The sequence below is a fragment of the Sinohyriopsis cumingii genome, chromosome 6 (assembly GCF_028554795.1).
Source record: "Sinohyriopsis cumingii isolate HCF-2022 chromosome 6, ASM2855479v2, whole genome shotgun sequence".
In the NCBI taxonomy this organism is placed as follows: Eukaryota; Metazoa; Mollusca; class Bivalvia; order Unionida; family Unionidae; genus Sinohyriopsis; species Sinohyriopsis cumingii.
This window is the reverse complement of record NC_142966.1, coordinates 39,406,998-39,432,009: the sequence shown is the minus strand read 5'-3', so window position 1 is coordinate 39,432,009 and position 25,012 is coordinate 39,406,998. Positions and strand designations below refer to the sequence as shown.

The 25,012-nt window shown below is 36.5% G+C and overlaps 1 protein-coding gene across 2 annotated transcripts in view; it reads left to right on the top strand.

Annotated features, from left to right (window-relative positions):
• LOC149796752 (uncharacterized) overlaps positions 1 to 25,012 on the top strand; it is a 162,354-nt gene that overhangs the window by 111,128 nt on the left and 26,214 nt on the right. For both annotated transcript variants that reach the window (XM_089961402.1, XM_089961401.1), the window contains 2 exons: positions 22,798 to 22,934; positions 24,632 to 24,710. In XM_089961402.1, the coding sequence (XP_089817528.1) occupies positions 22,798 to 22,934; positions 24,632 to 24,710 (216 nt within the window). The remainder of the gene's footprint in view (positions 1 to 22,797; positions 22,935 to 24,631; positions 24,711 to 25,012) is intronic.

Genomic DNA, 25,012 nt, shown 5'->3' with positions numbered 1-25,012 from the left:
TACATAGATTTCATATATGATCAATGGACATTCAGTAACTTCAGTCTAGATCAATAACATTTCGAGTTTTGGTGGAATCACATCATTGCTAAATTTGCTCATATTTGCCACCACCATCCTACATGCCTTTGACATCCATTAACTGATAGGCTTTTCAAAATGTTCACCTTGGGAATTATTACAACAAGAAATATACATTTCCCCACCTCTATCCTTAAACATATTGATTCTTCAAACACCTTTTATGTCTTTACTTTTATTTAGTAATGAAATCCAACTCGGTGTTCTTTACAGCTTTAAAAGAATGATGCTAAACTGTTGACTCCTACTCAGAAAGATTGTTTTTTGGCCCTTTTGGTAATGACAGTCTCTGAACAGTCTGATATCACTAGCATGTAACAGAAAATCTCTTAGCAAAACTATTAATAGTAAATTTTATTTGTATGCTTGTTTTTCTACTTATCCGTTATTATTGCCCAGTATAGGCCATATAATGTTTAAACCTTTGAGACTCTTTCTTATCAATGGAAACTGAGGTATCATGAAAATGATGAATAATAATGAAGAGATGCTTTCTGGTTTAAGATGCCAGATTTAATAAGTATTATCTAATTAAATAAATTGGTCTGCATTTCACTGAACATCTCACATTTTCTTCCCAGTATTGAAGATTTTGTCTTGCCTGCAAATTCTTGGTAAGACGCTGTGCTGGTAGTCCTCACTGGCAGCATTTTTGGTATAAACATCAGGTTTTTGCATTTATCTCCATTTCACTGTTGCACTTACAGTTGTGAAGCTTCATGGAGTGCATTCATCTTGAGAGGTACCATTTGCCACAGTGACCTCCTTTTCATGGTTGTGATTAACATTTGGCATGTAACTCGTTCCTCTAATAGTTGTACTCTAATAGACTTATGTACATTGATAAAACTTGATGGCTATATTCATCTTGGGCAGAAAACTGGTAACAGTGACATACTTTTTATGCTACAGTGATTTTAAAATGCTTGCATTAAACTTCATTTCTTGACACTCACTCATATGGCATGAAACATAAATAGGGCATTCACTGTTAAGACTAATCATATTAGAACACATAGGTCACCCTGACCTACTTTCCTTGCCCCTTTGACTTGGGTGAGTATTTGGGATTTGGGATATGTCTTGTTTTAACTATATGGGGAAGTCTGAGATTTGCTCACATTTAAGAAATTCCTCAACACATTCCCCCCATAGATATATAGATATATATATATATATATATATATATATATATATCTGTGTCTATGTGTGTGTAAGTGTAAATTAGGCTGAGGTTAGCAATCCCTCTACTAAGCTGGCTTGGACAACTAAATATCATTGTTGGGCTTTAGAACTTGTAAGTAACAAGCCTCATTATGCATTTCTGCTACAGAAACAAGTTTAATATTTTCAAAAATGTACTTTAAGCAAGATGATGTCAAACCTGAATTAAAAGCAAAATTTGAGAAATTTACAGAAACTGGATTAATTTGTGGAGGTAATTCACTAATCACTCCTAGGCTACTAATCACTCCTAGGCTACTAAACATTCTTAGGCTTCTTAATTTAGAAGGGGTTACAAATGGGACAGTCTCATTTATAAGGAGTTGTAGATGTGACCATCTCTCTTGTAAGGTGTTATAAGTAGGACAGTTTTATAAGGGTTATACATGGGACAGTCTCTGCTGTAAGGGGTTATAAATGGGACAGAGTCTGTTATAATGGGTTATAAATGGGACAGTCTTAATTGCACTTTTGCATCATGTATACTAAATTTGCTTACATTATTTTTTGTCTTGCTTAATTTTATGGAAGTTCACATGAAACTGAAAAATGCAAAATGTCAGGAATTTGGACATCAAGTCAATACCAATTTAATCCTGATTAAGAGTTGTTTAGATTTTTCTCAGTAGGATTGGTCTGAAATTTGGTGACAGAATCAGGATACTCACCTGTGGGGAATGTTTATTGATTAGATGGTATCGTGTGCTTTGGTGTCAATTTTGGCATACTGTCAGTCTTTTTTTGTATTAGTGATTTCCTCTAACTGGTTGCCAGCTGTGAGATCAATAAGTAGTAAACAGAGACTTGTAGTTTTCATCTTCTTTTGGTATAGGTTTACCCTGGATTTTAAATATAGTTTGTGATTGTAAATGTGACCATTTCTCTTGATTAGGTAATTATAATTTAATTCCCATGTTAATAAAAACAGTTTTGTGATTGTAAGCCTACTTTTTTCAGTTAGAAATACATCGGAATTTGGAATGAAGTAGGGGCTTTCCAAGGAATAACTTTTCTGTCAAGACTGGAGTCCCAGAAGTTGAACTACATGGGTCCTGGGAAGGGACCTGACCCCATGGCTATGAAACTGTCTGAGCACAAAGATTGGACACTGATTAAAAATTCTAAAGTTTTGGTTTTCCATATCTTTATTCATGATAAAAGAAGAATAATTTCTAAAATTTTCCAAACTTAGCTTAATTGTGTTTGCACTGTATATTTGTGTAATTTATTTAGTAAATGATGCTAAGTATGATTTGACATTATGTCACCTCTCTGGTAGTTATAAGTGAATCATGTCAGTCACTTTTCGCTAAGGTTTCGATAATGATTTTCGTTTACTTTTATTTCCTAAATTCCTTGACAGGTTATCTTAACACATGGTAAAAATCATTATGAAGCTAAATAGAATTAATGCAACAATGGCACCTATGACCTAGGAGTCAGTGTTGGAGAAAAATTTGTGTTAAGATTTTCAACAAAGTTTTTCATTTGCTTATGTTTCCTTAACCCATTCATGAGTTTTCTTCATACTTTCGATGAATCGTTATAAATTTACATTTATTTTGAGACATCTTAGTAATTACTTTTGTAACATTTGGAAAGATAAGGATAATATGGAAATGACAGGATGGGGGAATGTATGCAAAGAATGAAAGTATAGTAAACTTTATTTGTAATTTATAATCTCAAAACATTAACCTGCCACCAGTGTGAATGGTGTCTATCAGAGAACTTAATTGAAAGCCACTTTTATATTCTTCCCTTGATAGAACTTGACTCTTCATAGGTTTTTATTGTTTTAGTCACCATAAAACTGACCCAAAATCTAGCCTTAATGGTTCTCTCATGTGCTTGAGGTGTAATAGGGCATTGAGATTTTGGTTCTGGTTCATCTTAACAGACATTTTATGATAGCACTTTTCTGTTTATATCCCAGATTAGCTTTCAGCTCCAGGAACCCAGTGATTTCTCCAGATAAACCATATACAAGTCATAATGGGCTAGATCTGAATGCATGAGAGCCTGTTTTCACAGTACCTTCACATTGTAAATGTACAAATAAGATACAAAAATTATAATAAACTTGCTGAAAGTTGCAGCATTTATTCTTTTTAAAAATGCATGTGTGTGTTTGTATTTATACACACACATGGACAGTATTTGTTATTATGATCTTTTCACTCATATTATTCTCATGTATTAGCAGGGAACATTGCGATACCATCCAGTTATCTGTCTGTCCATCTGTATGTATGCAGCTTTATCCCCTAAACCAGCCGTTAGAAATTCACCAAGCTTTGCATATTGGCTGCTTGTGAGATAGGCATCTGTTAGAGCATTGAATTATAGTCTTTGGGTTTTGTCCCCTAGTATCCCAGTGAGGAGGTCAGTGACTAACCTGAAAAAAATTGCATTTATTTTAATATTCTTTACCAGATTTCAAAGTGTGCAGTTATAGCATGGGGATGCGCATTATGTCATGGGTTTTTGGATATGACCACTGAGTCAGGGTCATTGTGTGTGTGTTTTGGATATGACCACTGAGTCAAGCTCATTGGTGTGTGTTTGTGTGTTGGGGGAATGTGTAATAAAAGATGTGGGTAAGTGGGGTTGTGTAGCAATTTTCACATCTGGATAATTGGCCAGCACATAATCTTGTGAGCACAACTTGGAAAGTATTATGGTCATTACCTGTTGATGCACATGTCAACAAATCATTGTTCGGGCACAGTATTTGTTAGAGTTATTGCCCTTAGCTGAATGGAGCCTATGACAATATCTTGCTTATATATATATATATATATATATATATATATATATATATATACACACACACACACACATACACACACACACCATGAAAGCTGTAACTAGACTTCCCAACATCATTATAATATTTGGTGTGTGAAGTCTTTTGTCTATTTAACGTACTTTTATTTGCAAATGAACATTGTCCTTTTTTCCACTTTGATCTGCTCTACAGAAGTAAATGTACAATTTGCATAAATTTTGCACCTGATGGGAACTAAAGGAAAGATTAAAACTAACTCATTTGGGACCTGTTAAAAACTGAACTCTTATTCAATGATATTCAAACACATCTAGTTCTTGACATGTACACATACTTAGGCATAAATGTAAATCATAATGAGAATTAAAAGGCACTCGGTCCCTGTTCAAAATAAGACGGTTATCAGATGATAATCAGACACATCAGATCGTTTACCTGTACACATATGTGGGCATATATCATGAAATTCATGGATGGGATTGATAAGAGCAAGATTCATGCTAATTAATAAGGTAACCTTGCATGTGATTGACTGAGCTCATTACCACTCATAATGTCTGACGAGTTTGGTCATGAGTGAGATCTGCACATACTACTGAGGCCATCTTGAATCTGACTGTAGTAAAAGTTAGTATGCAAATTTGCATATCTTAAATATAAATTGTTGCTTTAAAATTTAATTATAATTTTGTTTAACCTAAGTCTATTGAGTCCAGATTATGGAATGCTCAGAAAATTAACTGTCATCAAGTAACTTCCAGACAAAAATTATTAATCTCTGTGGACTTTTACAGTGGTGGCCAAGTACAAAACAGGGTCTGCAAAAGAACATGTCAAGTCTGATTGTATCAATATAGGGTAGTATGAATTTGTTTATCAGCATGCATAGCTTTCATTGTGACATCACAGCATGTGACATTCAGTCCAAATTGTACTGGATCACGCTTTGATATTGATCTTGTACAAAAACGACAGTGTACTTTAACATTGATTTTGCGCAATATATATATACTTCTAAAGGTGTGTAAATAGGTATAGGAATGAATGAGAAACCAAATAAAGTGAATAATTGCCATTCAGCAGTATGTAGAATCAGATTCTAAAAAAATGAAAGCCATTGCAAAATGCCTTTGCCTATAATGCCTATACTACCTCAATAAATTTTACTAAACTGGTATGGGGCCCTGAGTGGTCGAGTGGTCTAAAGCGCTCACCATTCCAGATCACTGCCATCTCACCTCTGTCTTTGTGGGTTCGAGTCCAAGGCTCAGCTAGCGTGGGTACGTGGGAAAGCCTGCCAGTAGCTTCTCGTGGGTAGGTGGTTCTTCCCTGGGTATTCCAGGGTTCTTCCTCCACCAGTTATACTGGCTGCCATGTATAGCCTTGTGCTGAAAAATGGCGTTAAACCCATGAACAACAACAACTAAACTGGTATATTTCTTGTACAATTTCGATAATACTTGGACGGTAAGTGAGTTTATTGTGACAGGATCTTGGATGACTTTGATTATGAGCAAGAGACCACACATAATATGGTTTTGATTGTAAAGGAAGGCTATGGTAAAATGATATAAAGTTTAGGCAAAAGTTTACATTGGATGTGTTCCTTCAATGCTAAATAAGACTACTCAATGAAATGGACAACTGTTAAGTTATGTAAACTGGTGAGTGATATCAAACCCACTTGGGCTTCTTGTTGCATTAGTTATTGCTCTTTTTGATTTTCAGCAGGATACAATATATAACAGAATACTCTTGCAGTTTTCAGTGGATGTGAAATTAATACATAGTATGGTCATCATAAGAAGATATACCAGTATGTATGTTGACCAGTCATTGTTCTATGGTTTAAAACAGACATGATATTTTTACATATACAAATTGCACACCATTCCTCAGATTTAAACTTTAAATAATGCATTTGTTGACACAAAACAAAAGAAAATAAAGCAATAAAACTAGTTTTAGTATAATAAGGAAATATCTATGGCTTATGCAAAGTTTTTCTTGTATTATTTGGATAACTAATCCTTTACCATAATCCACCACAGATCAGGGTCTGTGTTTGTTCTACTTAGTACTACTTACCATAATCCACACAGATCAGAGTCTGTGATTGTTCTACTGATTACCCCTTACCATAATCCACAGATCAGGGTCTATGTTCTACTGATTACTCCTTACATTATCCACACAGATCAGGTTCTGTGTTCTTCTGATTACTCCTTACCATAATCCACACAGATCAGGGTCTATGTTCTACTGATTACTCCTTACCCAAATCCACACAGATCAGGGTCTAAGTTCTACTAATTACTCCTTACCATAATCCACACATATCAGGGTCTATGTTCTATTGATTACTCCTTACCATAATCCACACAGATCAGGGTCTATGTTCTACTGATTACTCCTTACCATAATCCACACAGATCAGGGTCTATGTTCTACTGATTACTCCTTACCATAATCCACACAGATCAGGGTCTATGTTCTACCGATTACTCCTTACCATAATCCACACAGATCAGGGTCTATGTTCTACTGATTACTCCTTACCAAAATCCACACAGATCAGGGTCTGTGTTCTACTAATTACTCCTTACCATAATCCACACAGATCAGGGTCTATGTTCTACTGGTTACTCCTTACCAAAATCCACATAGATCAGGGTCTGTGTTTGTTCTACTAATTACTCGTTACCATAATACACACAGATCAGGGTCTATGTTCTACTGATTACTTCTTACCATAATCCACCCCAAATCAGGGTCTGTGATTGTTCTACTAATTACTTCTTACCATAATCCACCACATATCAAGGTCTTTGTTGCTTGTTCTGTTGATTACTTGGTACCATAATGCACCACAGATCAGGTCTATGTTGCTTGTTTTACTGAAATGGGTCTGCATAGATCTGATTAGCCAGTGTTTTAGAACATGGGTGAGTTTACGGTTTTGTCAGCAGAGGACCTAGGGTGAAAACATTATGCAACAAGAGTTCAGTTCTATTACATCCCAGAATTAATTTTCAATGTACTACATACTAAATAAGTATAATAATGTATATGAAAATAAGCCCCTGTTTCATGCCTGTACACACATAAGCAGGGCACGGATAAGGTATTGTAAGCATGTGCACATCACGTAGATATTTACAGTTGACAGACCCCATATAGGTTTTATCTTTGTAGACGTATAATCGTTTTACCTAAAATCATGCAGGGTGGTTCTTGTTCTTATTGTAGATTTTTGGGACTCTATTTTCATTTTACATGCAAAGAATACACCCGATACAGTTGGTGTTTTCATTGTAGATGTCAGCAGTGTGTTTTGTATTTGGCTCTTTCTTTCTGGCATATGTTGCTTGTACTACAGTCATGAAACCTGATGGGTGTCATCATCATTTAGGGTACTGCTCATCACAGTCACTAGGTGGTCACAGTGATGGACCCCATCCAAGCATACTTTGGATGGTTGTTGTTGTTGTAGGGTTTAACGCCATTTTTCAGCACACAATAGGCTATACATGGCGGCCAGTATTATTGGTGGAGGAAGAACCCGGGAAATCCCCAGAAAGAACCACCAACCCTCAAGAAGCTACTGGCAAGCTTTCTCACATACCCACATTGGCCGAATCCGAGACTCGAACCCACGCAGACAGAGGTGAGACGGCAGTAATCCGTTACCCCTTGTGATGGATGGAGCCATTATTAAGGCTGAGCAAGTAAACGTGTAAATTAATTATTTATAGTCGTTATATTTTTGCATACTTTAAATGCATTTTGATGCTAACACTTACTTCAGATGAGCTCTTTCAATAAGATTGTGTGACATGGGCTATAAAAGAGCCATTGTCCAATCGTGTTGCATTTTAAAACTTTGGGGTTTTTTTGTTGTCTAATAAGAAATGCATTGGGTGGAAAATATTATCATTGAGAGGATTTGTACATGCACAGTCTCAGGCTTACTCCAGTAATGCTCCCCATCAAAGACATCTACAGTATGCTTGGATGGGTTCCATTATTTTTTGTCAGCTTTCAGCCTCATATGTATCAAATTTAGGATGTTTAAAGGATAACAGAAAGCCCCAGAAAAATCAACTACAATCACTTCATATGCAAAACCACTTGTATAGAATTTCTTGTTTAAATATATCTACTATTAATAATCAGTTACTGTATGCATATAAGGTCAGAGGCTGACAAAGAATAATCTGATTTTTGCAACTGTAATATACTCTGATGTGTTCTCTTTGGAGGCATATATGCCACAGTTCCTAGATGGTCACAGAGAAACATACATGGTAAAGTTAAAATGACTCACAATGGAACATTTTGACTTCTCATATAGGTACATATATGGTAAATTACCTAGGTTAGCTTTATCATTACACCAGGTTATCATTTCACTGTTATCAGGCAGTTCTTCTGATCTTGTTCTTGTTGTGTCTTGATCCCTTTGTATTCTGTTTACTTTAATGTTTCCTTTGTCCGCATGGACATTCACCTATTTATGAGGTACATGGATTCACATCTCTTGTCATGTGATGGTCCGATATGGGCATAACAATATTGTGCATTATAAACTTTATTTGTGATTAAGAATTCACATCTTACCATCATGAGTTGGAATAATACTGAAAGGAGTCAGTTGTTTCAGGATTTCTTGCATGTACTAGGTAAATATTTTTTGGAACTGTTGATGGCTGTCTTTATATTCAAAAGTGTCATGTTTGTTTCAAAGTTTCCTTTTCTTGCTCACCTTTTTGCAGTAGAGGCAAGGCTGGTGCAAGCTAGGAGCAGTGCACTTGCATAGGGGGCCATTTTCAGGGGTGCATATTTGGAGAAGAAAAGGAGCACACAAATTTGACAAGGGAGCCTAAATGAAAGAAACAACTTTTTTATCTTGATATAAAAATCTTTTTATTTAGTCAGTTTCTTACTTTCTTATCAGCACATGTTTCAGTGATGGGGGTAAGTGGGTCCAACAAATGTCTGGCCCTGAGAAGAGGGGAGGTTGTGTACAACCTCAGGCATCAGTGTCAACAAATTGAAACATGTACCTATGTTCAGCCGCATAGCATTCAACTGTTGTTTCTTTCTAGGTCCTATGAAACAGTTTGAAATACAAACTCCCTGGGGATGTACCTGAGGTGGACAGTTTTGTACACAAATGTACACAGTTGTACAATCTTTGTCGTGTTTTTATATTTAGCTCAGGTGTTTATGATATTGTTTCATTGTTTCATTCTGTTATTGCTGAAGTCATGAAACTTTTTGTGGGGATGCATCTTGATGAGTACTACACCCTCATTATGAAGTAGGTCAGTGTGACACATACTTCATAATAAACTGATTGCATAATGTTTTTGTTTTAAGTTTATTCATGCTATAGTCATCAGACTAGATGACTGCATGAATCTCTGTTAGCAACTTTATGACAGAAAAAGGTCAATGTGATCTACATTTTACATTTATCTCATAACCAAACAAGTTTTGCTCTGTTGTGTACATCCTGTTAGACATAGATGCATCCGACAAGTACAGTTGGAAGTAGGAATGAATGTGTTTTATTCTGTAGTAAACCTCCATATTAAGGACTTGTATTGTGATAGGTTATCGTCAACAGATTGACTGTACATTGTATATTGTGATAGGCTACTGTCAGCAGATTGACTGTGCATTGTATATTGTGATAGGCTACTGTCAGCAGATTGACTGTGCATTGTATATTGTGATAGGCTACTGTCAGCAGATTGACTGTGCATTGTATATTGTGATAGGCTACTGTCAGCAGATTGACTGTGCATTGTATATTGTGATAGGCTACTGTCAGCAGATTGACTGTGCATTGTATATTGTGATAGGCTACTGTCAGCAGATTGACTGTGCATTGTATATTGTGATAGGCTACTGTCAGCAGATTGACTGTACATAGTATATTGTGATAAGATTACCATCAGCAGATTGTATATTGTGATAGGTTACCATCACAGTCAGCAGATTGACTGTGCATTGCAAATATAAATGAGTATAGGAATTGACCCTCAGTAATCAGAGAATGTTCTATCTATTCCTTTGCCTGTACGTGTCCTTAATACCAGCATTTTAATATAGTAATAGTTTACATGTAACGATTATTATTAAGCTTTACCTTTTTTCATGGAATGACCTCGTCCATCCTAGATGCACTGTTCAAGAGATTTCTTAAAAAAGTGTATAGACCCAGTCTAATCTGTGCCCTATAGAGCATCCTATTCTTTTCCAGACGACCATTGAGTCAATACATGGAACAAAGAAACTCTCGGAATAGCAAATGTCTACAAGTGCATTGGTTTCATGCTAATAACCAGGGCTTGTCATTACTAGTTCTTTATAGTGAACATGAAAAACCTCTATATTTACATCTGTCAAATTGATCAGATTAACACTGATAATTTTCATTCATGCATTGTTCACATGATGAGCCACCCACCCTTTCTCCCAACATAAAGGGCATTCTGGTAGTAATAGTACTCAGTAATTTGGGTTCATGAAAATTATCCAATAACAACAGTTTTACAATACGGGGGTCCAGATATTTTTTGATTATTATTTATAATGCATGGTCTAGACATGGAGTCTCACAAAAGAAAAAGAATGTAGAAATGTTTATTAACAGATAAGTGTTCTGATGTTGTTTTTATAACATTACTCCAATAGATTCTATGCCCCTTTAAGTGTTCTAATATTGTTTTTATAACATTCCTAAAATAGATTCTAGGCCCCCTTTAAGTGTTCTAATATTGTTTTTATAACATCACTCCAATAGATTCTATGCCCCTTTAAGTGTTCTAATATTGTTTTTATAACATTACTCCAATAGATACTAGGCCCCTTTAAGTGTTCTAATATTGTTTTTATATTACTCCAATAGATTCTAGACCGATTTAAGTGTTCTAATATTGTTTTTAAACATTATTCCCAATAGATTCTAAGCCCCTTTAAGTGTTCTAATATTGTTTTTATAACATCTCTCCAATAGATTCTAGGTCCCTTTAAGTGTTTAATAATGTTTTTATAACATCACTCCAACACAATGATGTTCTTGTGTTTATAAATTGTAAATGGACTAAACCCAATAAATTCCAACATTCTTGTTTCCAATACAGCAGTAAGAGATACAACGAAGTTTATGCAACTCTTGTTTTTATATCTTCTTTTCTCTATTATTTTGTTAAATGACGTTTCTTGTTTCAGAACATTGTCTATAAGTGACAGGTCATGGACCAGCCACTTAGTACCAGTTACAGACAGACCAGATGCTGGGTGTAGGTCTGCAAGACATGCTGAATCCAAGTCTAGCATTACAGATGGGCTTGAATACCTCCCTTTTGCTACATTACCTCGTTGTCAGACCACATGGACTGGGCTAGGAAATTGGACTGATGTCCCTTCCTTTCCCATGTTCCCTTTCAAGCCTATTGGTATGTGAATCTTTACTCAACAAGGGAGAGAACTACCTCTACCATGGATGTTGTCTATGTGGCTGCCTTCGTGTACAAATGACAAGGTCTGCAGCAACAATTGTGTAGGGAGGTGAGGGTTAATCCCCTGTCTGACTTAGAGACCAAAGAGAGATGAGAAGCATTCTTACTCCTGTCACAACACCCTTTAAGGACATTTCTGTTACTCCCCATGCTGACACATAATTGATATGTCCTTCCTTTCTGGCCCTCCCCACAGAGGGATCAGTCAGGCTAAAATTCTATTTTTTCAAACTGAGTTTTGGAACAGAAGGATGATGCTATGTCAGTTCTTGTAGATTCTCAAAAATTTACTGAAATTCCAGAAGAGAGGGTATACCCTATCCTTCTAAGTTTTCCAAATCCCTCACCACAATCATCTTGCCTCTTTGAGAAGGATTAGATTTTGGTCATTCGACATGGCTATTTAATAAAGTCTACCACCTTCTTTCTCCTGACATGTGCCCAAAAACCAAAGTGTTCAAGTGACACTGAGATTCTCTGTTGTTTAGAGAAACTGTCAGGAGCTATAACCAGATCAGACTTAATGCTACTTCCTCACTCTCCAGTGTTTAGAAAAGTTGCAAAATGGCTGAGCAAAGGTCAAGAAATGGTGAGACAGAAGAAAGGATTGTCTATCCCCTTTGCTACATTGAGACTCTTAATATCATCCTCTAACTATGAGGTTGATTCACCTGCCTGGCCACTGACATCCCCTCACTTGGATGCCGATGCTTCCCAGTGCACATTTCAGCAAGTTCTTTTGCTTGCATCTCATTTAAATTCTTGGAGGTTTTTAGAGTCAAAGGCCAAGTCATTAACGACTATAGCTTCACCTGCTGACCTGTTTTTTTACACAAGGGAGAATTGTTATCACTCATTGCCTTGCAACAACTGTTAGAAGTTGTGGTGAAGACTTCAAGACACGCATTGTCTACACCGATGGCCTTGTCAGTAGAGCTTTTTCATCTATGTATAGATACAGGATTGGACTCTAAAACATTTTTGCTTTTGAGGGCCGCACACGTGGATTCTGAGACCTTATTCATGTCCACTAGAGATCAGCAACATAGGTCCTTCGCATCAGTAGCTGACCCATCCAAACTAGCCAGTGTCTGCACACATCCTGATTAAGCTACTAAAACATAGTACGCAACCACAACAACAAAGTAGCCAAGTACACAACCACAACAACAAAGTAGCCAATACTCCTATAAGCCCACTCCACAAACATGATGAAATTAGTGGAGAAGCAGGTCAGGGAAAAGTGGTCTACTTTTACCACCACCCCATCTCCAAAGTGGCAAAAGGGGGAAAGACAGGTCATCCCAAGGAACACCTCACCTCTCCTGAATCACATACTTCTTACTTTTAATACAAATAGGTGCTTGATTGGCCCTCTTTTTGGAGGCCTGGTTGAACATCATGGAAAATCAGAGGATCTTTGCTATTGTGAAGGAGGGTTTACATTTGAACTTTGAACTTGCATTTGAACTTAATAGAACTCTTTCTCCCCTCTCAGGACACATATCTTCTTCCATCAATCATTTTTAAAAAAGGTAATTCTAATAATAGTGACAGGTAAGTTTTACTCCCCCCACCAAAAATGCATATTAAGTTCTTTGTGACAAGTTCATGAAAATTGGAGAAATAATTTTTAAGTTTCATTTATGCAGTTTATATAGTACATTTTTTCTTTTTACTCCACTCTGTTTAGTGTGTTCACTTATGATTGACACACATATATAGGTGATAAATACCTTTATTCCCTAATAACATTTGGTGATGGATTTGGTAATGAGATAAACAAATTCAGCTTTGGAACAATGAAAGTTTTCAATACTGTTATTTCACTAGTTGGTGTTAAGGATTTCTTTGCCCCATGTTTAATAGTTTCTGTGTTGTTTTATCCAAATCCACCAAAAATCTTTATACACAATGATTTAATGTCAGACACCCACTGTAATTTTAACCTGTGCTGAAATGTTAGTGTGTTATACCTATTTCCTGTCAAAACCAATTGCAGTTGTAATGTTATGTTTCAGTCCTCACATCCCTGAAAAGAATTGTAATACTTCAATAGAATATTTTAGATTGTATGTTTCAGCCTGTGACCTGTCACCTTGCTCTTTAAACTAAAATAACATTTTTTTTTAAATCAGAAAGGTATACTTAGAGAAATATAATAATTAGATCATAGGAAGTATTTTAAAATGACCAAGAGAAATATAATAATTAGATCATAGGAAGTATTTTAAAATGACCAGATACATCCATAATACATACTGACATAGCAGTCCCTTTTTCTAAATCATTAATTCCCCAGCCCCCCCCCTCACGACCGCTCCAGTGGCCTAGTGGTTAGAGCATCCACCTCAGATGCAGGAGGTTGTGGGTTCGATCCCTGGTCGAGTCATACCAAAGACTTACAAAAATGGTGCTAAAAGCTGCCTCGCTTCGCACTCAGCATTAAGAGGTTAGTGTTAGGACTGGTGTCAGGATAATGTGACTGGGTGGGACATCATGCTACATGTCTGTGGCATGATGTCCCAGTGTTAGACATCACTATAAACTGTCACACTTCAGACATCGTAGCGATATGACTGAAAAATTGTTAAAACTATGTTAAAAATCCAAATCACACACACCCATCCCCAATGGCTCCGGTGGCCTAGTGGTTAGAGCATCTGCCTCAGATGCGGGAGGTCGTGGGTAAGATCCCCAGCTGAGTAATACCAAAGACTGACAGAAATGGTACTAACAGCTGCCTCGCATGGCGCAAAGCATTAAGGGGTTAGTGTTAGGACTGGTCGGCCTCAGGTCTCGGAATAATATGACTTTGTGGGACATCATGCTACATGTCTGTGGCATGATGCCCCAGTGCTAGACATTTCTGTAAACTGCCGCACTGCAGACATCGTAGCGATAAGACTGAAAAATTGTTAAAGCTACATTAAAAATCCAAATCACTCACACACACACATCATCTGCAAATATTGTGACTACAGTCACCTGCTTTCTGCTCTCATGTATTTCCTATCAAAACAATTGTTTTTTCCTACCGTCATTGGTCACTGAAGCATATCTACTGCAAACTAAACCTTTGCTTCATGAGGGAGGCATTGTTTAGGTAAAGGAATATCATGTGAAGCGACATTTCCATTTTACCCCCTCAGGATGCAAAATTGAGTCAAAATTCCCTTTGGTGTCATAACTGGGGACCAGATTGAGTTAAAAAATACCCAAACCTTGGTGTCTAAACTGGTGTTCAAATAAAATATTGGGGGGGGGGGTCTTATGCACAAATGAGGGTAACAGATTTCTTGCCCCATTTGTACTGACTGTTCTCCAGTTACATTGTCAGTGTAACTCAAAGGTTGTTGTTGTTGTTGTTGTTGTTGTTGGGTTTAATGCCATATTTCAGCACATGATAGGCTATGCATGGCAGCCAGTATTAATGGTGGAGGAGGAACCCGGGAAAACCCCGGGGAGAACCACCGACCCACGAGAAGCTACTGGTGAGCTTTCTCACATACCCACGTTAGCCGAATCCTAGACTCGAACCCCCACAGACAGAGGTGAGATGGCAATGATCCGTAACGGAGAGCACTTTAGACCACTCGGCTAACTCAAAGGTACCAGTATGTCAAGTTTGACAGATGGATGACATGGCATGCTTTTTTGTATGGCAGGCATTTTTAATAAAAACACTTATTATAAGCCATTAGTGAGTTAAAAATAATAAATCAGGGGGATAGCCTATAAATGCGAACATTACTAGGCATGATCACACAAGGCAAATTATGTCAGCTTTCAGCACCATGTTTCTTGATTCCCGTTTCACATTCAAACCCTTGCACAATCCTAAATCGGACAACTTGTTTATGACCCAGATATTATCGAAACAGGTATTCTCAAAATCAGTGACAAGTATTCCATAGTGTCGGCTGCCAAATCCACATAAATAGTAATTTAATGAGAGATAAAGTGGCCATGCACTCATTTCTGAATGGAAAATTACAGACTTCAAATTTTGTTTAAATCAGCTATACCACAAACTTAAAAACCTTATTTCACTATTGGAGAATGGCATCCCTTAACACATTAACCCCTGGAGGTTTTTGTCATTTTCACCTGATAATCGAGTAGGAAACACATTTTGAAAGCTATTTCTGAATAGATCTGAAAACACCAAATCCCTGGTGATCTTTCAATAACATACTTCCTAGTGTTTTCATTGGCTATTTGACTCGTGCATGAGCAGATAGGTAAAAGTTGGAGGTTTTTTTTTCTTGTTTTTTTTTTTTTTGCTAAACGGAGCCATTGTTTTTGTATCGAGACCACTCTTTATTCCAAATGCCCATCTTATCATACTTTTTGCAAAGGCTCATCTGTCTGTTTGCAGTTCATAGCAGTTTGAGACCAAAAAGTCTAAAATATGGACACAAAATCGGATTCCCACCACGGGCGTATTTTGAGTAGAAAAAAGTCAGGTCCAAAAAATTAGGTTTTTTTATCTGAATTTTGTAGTACAACTAGATATTCCAGATTATTCGGTATCATTGTAGAGCTACGTCTGTCTACCTTTCTATATCGGGGCCCCGAGTGGCCGAGTGGTCTAAAGCGCTCTTCGTTACGGATCACTGCCATCTCACCTCTGTCTGCGGCGGTTCGAGTCTAAGATTCAGCCAATGTGGGTATGTGAGAAAGCTTGCCAGTAGCTTCTCGTGGGTCGGTGGTTCTTTCCGGGGTTTTCCCGGGTTCTTCCTCCATCATTAATACTGGCCGCCATGTATAGCCTATCGTGTGCTGAAAAATGGCGTTAAACCCCACAACAACAACAACAACAACCTTTCTATAATACCACCCACTTTAGTCTTTAGTGTATCATGCACGACCATAATGCTACAGAGCTCGGCAGTAGGCTGCTACCTCTGCCCCATCAAGTCGTCACTAGGGGTTAATGTGTTAAATACAACAAATTGATGGGGTGAGTGGCGTATTGGACATGCATACAACCGTACCTGACTTTTGTATACCTCCTGAAGGTTGAACCTCAACTGGAGTGTGTCCTGCCAGCTTCCACTGACAGTGGAGCAGTCTTGTTGAGTGTGGCAGTTTCCACCCTGTGGGACAGAAGTATTTTGACATGAACTGTTTGAGGAAATGGTGTGACATAAATATTTTGAAATGAACTCTTTGAAGAAATGGTGTGACAGAAATATTTTGACATGAACTGTTTGAAGAAATGGTGTGACAGAAATATTTTGACATGAACTGTTTGAAGAAATGGTGTGACAGAACTATTTTGACATGAACTGCTTGAGGAAAGTGTATGATGATGAACCACCAAAAAAACCTTGGACTTTTCAAGGATTTTACAAGTGTTACCGTTACCGTTACCTTTTTTTATATACACTTTACAGAATTTTAACATTTTTATATTTAATAATTTACCTTGTTGTACTTAATTATACATTTATTATGGAAGGTTTTATGTGCAGCTCTGTTGTACATTTTTTTTAACTTAACCTTTTGTTGGCACTACATAGTTGCTTTTATGCAGAGATGCCATAAACTACTACTGTGTACATACATGCATCAGCATTATGTTTCATACACTTCCTGAAAAATTATACCAGGCTAATTATGTCAAGTTTCAACATTCTGTTACATAAACTTCCTGAAAAATTATACCAGGCTAATTATGGCAGATTTCAACATTCAGTTACATGCACTTCCTGAATCATTATACCAGGCTAATTATGTCAGAACTCCCATGATATTAAATGTACTTGCAGAATAATAGGCTTTTAAACTCGGTCAGTGTTGTTGATGTCAGGTTTCATTCATTCACTTGCTTCTTATTTTATGGCTTGATCTTTGTAAGGATTGCCTGATTTACTGCCATTGTTTTAATGCAGATGTTGATTTTATTTCATATCAGTGAAGAGAATTATGGTTACTGAAATCTAAATTTTATATTTATCATTTTGATGCAGTTCTGGATTATTATTATATGGGGTTTATAGGGGTCCAGTGTGTTGATACTGTGTTGGGTTGTTATTATAAGGGGTTTGTTTGGGGTCCAGTGTGTTGATATGGTGTCTGGTTGTTATTATAAGGGGTTTGTTAGGTTCCAATGTGTTGATACAGTTCAGTATTATTAGTATAAGGGGTTAGTAGGGGTCCATTGTGTTGATACAGTGCTGGGTTGTTATTACATGGGATTAGTAGGGGTCCATTGTGCTGATACAGTGTCAGGTTGTTATTATGAAGGGTTAGTAATGGTCCAGTGTGTTGATACAGTGCTGCATTGTTATTATTATAAGGGGTTAGTAGTGATCCATTGTGTTGATACAGTGCTGGGTTGTTATTATAAGGGGTTAGTAAGGGCCCAATATGCTGATACAGTGCTTGGTTGTTATTGTAAGAGATTAGTAGGAGTCCAATGTGTTAATACAGCTCTTGGTTGTTATTACAATATAATGAGTTCATTGTGGCCCAGTGCATTGGTGTAGCTCTTGGTTATTATTTTAAGGAGTTAGTAGTGGTCCAGTGTGTTGATACAGCTCAAGGTTGTGGTTTAAGTAGCGGTCCTGGGTTGTTATATTAAGGGGATAATAGGGGTCATCTGTGTTGATACAGCTCTGGGTTATTATTATAAGAGGTTAGTACGGGCCCAATGTGTTGATACAGCTCTTGGTTGTTATTACAATATAATGGGTTCATTGTGGCCCAGTGCATTGGTGTAGCTCTTGGTTATTATTTTAAGGAGTTAGTAGTGGTCCAGTGTGTTGATACAGTGCTGCGTTGTTATTATTATAAGGAGTTAGTAGTGGTCCAGTGTGTTGATACAGTGCTGCATTGTTATTATTATAAGGGGTTAGTAGCGGTCTAATGTGTTGATACAGTGTGGATTGTTATTATAAGGGGTTAGTACGGGCCCAATGTGTTGATACAGCTCTTGGTTGTTATTACAATATAATGGGTTCATTGTGGCCCAGTGCATTGATATAGCTCTGGGTTATTATTTTAAGCGGTTAGTAGTGGTCCAGTGTGTTGATACAGCTCAAGGTTGTGGTTTAAGTAGCGGTCCTGGGTTGTTATATTAAGGGGATAATAGGGGTCATCTGTGTTGATACAGCTCTGGGTTATTATTATAAGAGGTTAGTAGGAGTCTATTCCATTTTGTCAATACAGTTCTGGGTTATTATTATAAGTGGTTAGTAAGGGTCCAGTATGTTGATACAGTTCTGGGTTATTATTATAAGTGGTTAGTAAGGGTCCAGTATGTTGATACAGTTCTGGGTTATTATTATAAGTGGTTAGTAAGGGTCCAGTATGTTGATACAGTTCTGGGTTATTATTATAAGTGGTTAGTAAGGGTCCAGTATGTTGATACAGTTCTGGGTTATTATTATAAGTGGTTAGTAAGGGTCCAGTATGTTGATACAGTTCTGGGTTGTTATTATAAGTGGTTAGTAAGGGTCCAGTATGTTGATACAGTTCTGGGTTATTATTATAAGTGATTAGTAAGGGTCCAGTATGTTGATACAGTTCTGGGTTGTTATTATAAGTGGTTAGTAAGGGTCCAGTATGTTGATACAGTTCTGGGTTGTTATTATAAGTGGTTAGTAAGGGTCCAGTATGTTGATACAGTTCTGGGTTATTATTATAAGTGGTTAGTAAGGGTCCAGTATGTTGATACAGTTCTGGGTTATTATTATAAGTGGTTAGTAAGGGTCCAGTATGTTGATACAGTTCTGGGTTGTTATTATAAGTGGTTAGTAAGGGTCCAGTATGTTGATACAGTTCTGGGTTATTATTATAAGTGGTTAGTAAGGGTCCAGTATGTTGATACAGTTCTGGGTTGTTATTATAAGTGGTTAGTAAGGGTCCAGTATGTTGATACAGTTCTGGGTTATTATTATTAGGAATAGTAGGGGCCAAATATGTTGATACAGATATGGGTTGTTGTTAAAACGGATTAATAGGGGTCCAGTTCTGAAGTGTTATTATAAGGGGTTAGTAGGGGTCCAATTTGTTCATATAGCTCTGGGTTGTTATTATTAGGGATTAGTAGGGGTCCAGTATGTTGATAGAGCTATGGGTGGTTATAAAGGGTTAGTAGGGGTCCAATGTGTTGATACAGCTCTTTGTTATTGTTATTAGGAGTTACCGTATATACTTGCATATAAGCCGAATAATTAGAAAAAAATAAATGCCTGGAAGAATGGGTGGGGTGGCTTATCTGTGGGCCAGTGTTTAAACTTGACAGTTTTTAGGTCTTTTTGTTGACTGCTGTAATGGTTGTTAATCTTGGGACATGAAACAATAATTTTTTCCGTGTCCTAAGACATAGACCAAACAAAGTAACTTTTAGTGACCCGACAATTATTAAACTCTTATAAAATACTATGGTTGCTCTTGTTATTATTTTGCATGTGCATATTTTCTGATTTCACCAACACAAAGTTAAATAAAGGTAATACAAACTTCACAATTCGCGGGCCGGTTGAGTTTACCAGGGAGACCATGCTGAACTATAATGTACAGTACTTACACAATGCAAAGCGTGCATAACGTCACTTAATTCCTTACTTATTCCCAAACACATTAGATGCAGATTTTGCTTTATTCATTGTTTTGACCAAATTGCGCTCTTCTAGATAACATTTCAGCCAATCCTTAATAGCTGTTTCCTTTACGTTGAATCACATGCTCACAAGTTACTAATTTTCAATGATATAAGCGATCCGACAAATTGAGGTAATATTTTTAAAAAGGTACGAACATTTAATTGTACAAGGCACATAACCATCTTAATTTACATGTTCACGAAGAGTGGTAATAGTAAAGGCTGAAATTCTCATATAGATCAACTAAGATCAACATCAATCAATTTTAGTTTTGTGTTTTAGCTGAACAAACATCATAACTTTGCACACAGTGGAAAGCTTGATGTTTTGGCATCCCCTGTGTTGATAGTCGGCGAATTTGTCTTTCATTTTGCGACAGCAGTACAGGCCAGTTAATCATTTAAACCCTGAAACTGGCTTGTGATAAGAGGGAATTTTGTTGATACAGCTTTAGATTGTAATTATAAGGGGTTAGTAGGGGTCCAATATATTGATACAGCTCTGGGTTGGTATTATAAAGGGTTAGTAGGGGTCCAGTGTGTTAGTATTTTGTATTCATTATATGATGTGGGTTATGTAAAATTTTATCATGTAGCTGACCTTGTCCAAAATAAAGTTCATTGCTTACCTGCCCAAAATTATTGATTCTTATGTTATTCTGTAAACTAATACATAGCTAATATTTTCTCTGTGAGTGTGGGTTTAATATTAGGATCATTATCAATACAATAAACATATTTGTCTTGGTCTGAGTCAAGGACATTGTGGTTACCATATTCTTTATTATAATTTTAGTGGCCGATGGTTCTGGAAATGAACTTTTGTCCTTCATCCTGGCTCTTTTGTGTCTTAATTTTTATGTAATCTTGTTTATCTAGAAATTATTCATTCCTGTGGTATAACATCTGGGCAGAAATCATTTTTATTTTTATATTCAGATTTTGATTTAGGCGAAATGATTTATTATTCTCTGGAAATACAAAGTTCTCAATTATATTCTTGGAAAGAAACATAAACTGGGAATTATAATAAATTCAAACAAAAGAAACTTTGGCTTATATTGCTGTGTTTCAATGAAAGACTGTTGGTACATCAATACAATTCAGCCCATTGGTACTTTAGGACATTAGAGACTACCAGCTACAATAGGCATTTCAATCACCTTCAGCATTGTGAAATTATTTGGAATACCTCTAAAGATTATTCAGAATGTTATTCATTAGGACTCGAGTTCATAATTCTAGAATTATATGGGATTTAATTTGCAATACCATAAATTATTTTTATATTTTCACTTTTATTCTTGGGAACTAAATTATTTATTGAATTTTACAAAACTTGATGGTTTTCACTCATTTCTATTACTTATGGTCATTACTCCCAAGTAATTTCAACACACACATCACATGTGTACCACCAAAAACCTTGTGCATTACATGTATATGTTACAGCATGCACCTAGTACCAGTAATACTTTTGTTTGGTTCCTTTGCTATTGTTGATCACCATTGTGAATGAGTACAATAAACCACTAATTAATGTTAAATACTGTAGTTATGTACATATACTTACAGTGTTCACAGCATTTGATTCATAGTTGAAATGAGGTCACATGACTGAGACTGCTGGTTCCTATACCGATAGGATTTGCATGCCTTTTAACTTTTTTTGTTTTATTCCCATTACTTGATTTGATATGTAAGACTAATTAACATGAGAATATGACACATGTCAATTTTTAATAGATTGTAACGATGCAACTAAAAATTATGTAAGACAGACATCAAAACAAAGCCGGTGCTTAATTAGGTTCTCACAGAATAGGCATCACTTTGAAGGTCATGTGACACTTTTCTCGTCAGAATACATCCAATTTTATGATGATCCTACTGAAACTGAATGCCTAAAAACCTATATCTTCACTTTACAAAAATATTTAACTGATATATATTCAGTTGGGAGGAAGATTCATGCGTTTTTCTGAGGTTTTCTGTTTTCACCCAAGAATAAGATGTGATCAGGAATTTCCTCATACAGAAGTAGAAAATAGAAAGATCTCTGTGGTAGTTTTATCAAGTTTCCACACTATGCCAGCATCAGAGCTACTAACAGAACTTATTTGTCCACATGCTTTAATGAGGGGATATTGTGATATTTACATATGTCCTTCTGCCCATCCATCTGTCCATAACCAAACCTATTAACTGCGGAGTCCAGATTCATCAAACTTTGTGCATAGTTTGACCAGGTGGTGACCATCTTTAGGAAGGATATGATATTTGGGTCTCTGCTCAGAAAGGAGATCAGATAGGTAGGAGTTAGGAAACTGCAATTACCATGACATTAAAAAAAATATATTTTACCAAACTTTGTGCAATTATAGAAGCATTAATAATATATGTAACAAATTTGGGTCATGGTCTGGATGTGAGGGCATGTAATAAAATGTGTGGGGATATGCCAGTGAGCCATAGAAGCTTTGTCTTTCATCTTCATATTGTCAGAACTTGTATCAACATAAAATATAAATGAATAATTTTTTTTGTTTTAGGAGGTGAGATGGACCTTGACCTGGTGCCAGTTAAAGCTACAGAATCTTTGAGCAGCAATGCAGCAAAACACCGAATAGCAGTCAGACCAAAAGATCGTCGTGTGTCGTCAAAAAGATCAATGCACAGAAAGGGTGATGTGAGTTGTTGCTGGTTTAAACACTGTCAGTGTATGTAAAGAGCCTTTTGGGATGGCCTGTTGTACGTTATCGGTCATCCATTGTCTCTTGTCTATCTGTCCATTAGCACAAATTTGTTATTGAACTCTTCCTAAACTACTTGAAGGATTGACATAAAACTTCTTTACACAAACATTCTTTGCATGGTTTAGTGGGCTTTGTTGTTGTTGTTGTTGTGGGGTTTAACACCATTTTTCAGCACATGATAGGCTATGTATGGCGGCCAGTATTAATGGTGGAGGAAGAACCCTGGAAAACCCCGGGAAGAACCACTGACCCACGAGAAGCTACTGGCAAGCTTTCTCACATACCCACATTGGCCGAATCATAGACTCGAACCCACGCAGACAGATGGCAGTGATCTGTAACGGAGAACGCTTTAGACCACTCGGCCACTCGGGGCCCCTTAGTGGGCTTTAATGAAAATAGTGATGCTTCCATATGGCTGCCACAGTGTCCATCTTGAAAATGTTATTGCCACTCCTCTGATCTGACATTCAATTTGGTCACAATGACTGTTGTCTTGAAATTTGTTTTATTGCTACTCCTCATTGGAAAGTCATATGACAGGGTTTTCACCAGAAGACTTCTTACAATATCTTGTGTTTTTTTCAAACTTAAAATGATGCCGATCTGACCGCCAACATGACTGCTATAGTGACCAATTTGAAAATCATGTTTTTGCTTCTTTTTCTAGCAGGATGGTGACATGGAGATGGAGTTTTAAACCAAAAGACTTTTTATTCGTTTAGTTTGGATCCAGTCATAGATTCATAACAGCTAATTTTAAAATCTTGTGATGATTTAAAAAATGTCTGAGATTGTTTCAATGCTCAGCAGTTAAAAAGAAAAAAAATGGTCTTGAATTCTTACCAAAATTCTTTTGGGACTCGTTTTTTTGTGTTTGTCAGCTGTTTAATTTTATGCTCCACATTAGATTTGGGTGTGGCATGTAGTATTTACTATTTTCAATCTCTCCATTCATCCTTCCTGTTATGTTTTATGGTTTACATCAGTTTTGAGGCACCTGGGTTCCTCATTTGTGATTTCAGAACAATTTCCAGTTATAAATGTTTCAAATATTAAATCATATTTCACATGAAATATTAATTAACTTCACATAAAGTTTCATTGTTTGGAATCTGATTTTTACTGTTTGTCACTAATTTGCATTTGACTATAAGCATCTGGTATATAACTTTTTGCTTTCACTAATATGTATAACTTTCTTTTGCAAACTGACTTCATTTATTTGTTTTTATGACTAGAAAGATTTAAAAAATTCAATTATCAAACAAAAAACAAGAAGAGTTTAATATATATATATATATATATATATATATATATATATATATATATATATATATATATATATATATATATATATAAGCAAGTGCAAAGTCCACAATAGTTGGTACCATTGAAGATCAGCTTTGTGTTTAACAACGATCAACACGAGAATGTTCATTCATGGCTACTGAAGTTATGTACCTTGCCCCGAGACACAAAATGACTTCCAACCCAGCATGTCTGGGCAGGATTTGAACCTGTACCTATTAGTCACTAGTCCAGCATACTTAGCCATTGATAATCCATGATAATCATATGTATATGGCACACAGTAGACTTCAAAATTTGATGTTTTTATGCTTTTCAGAAAGGTGAGAAACAAACTCCACTTCCAAGTCTAAATGAAGAATCTCCAACCAAATCCTACACAGATGAAACACGAACAGGTACATAGTGTATTTTCAGTCACCCAGTAGTGTTGGATATATCTGTTATTATGCCCATCTCTCAGTCCATGATAATCTTTCGGTCTGTCCATAAACATTTTCCTTTCCAGAGCATAGTTCTCATACCATTCAAGGAATTCAATGAAACTTAGTACACATGTCAAGCAAGTTGCTTAGATGTGCCCCTCAGGGGTAAAGCTAGACTTGGATTTTATTGAGAAGTGATTTCTCCTTTTGGACAGTCAGGGAGAAGTGGGCACAAAGCAAGAACACAGTATATGTGTGTGAGTGTGTTTTCATTC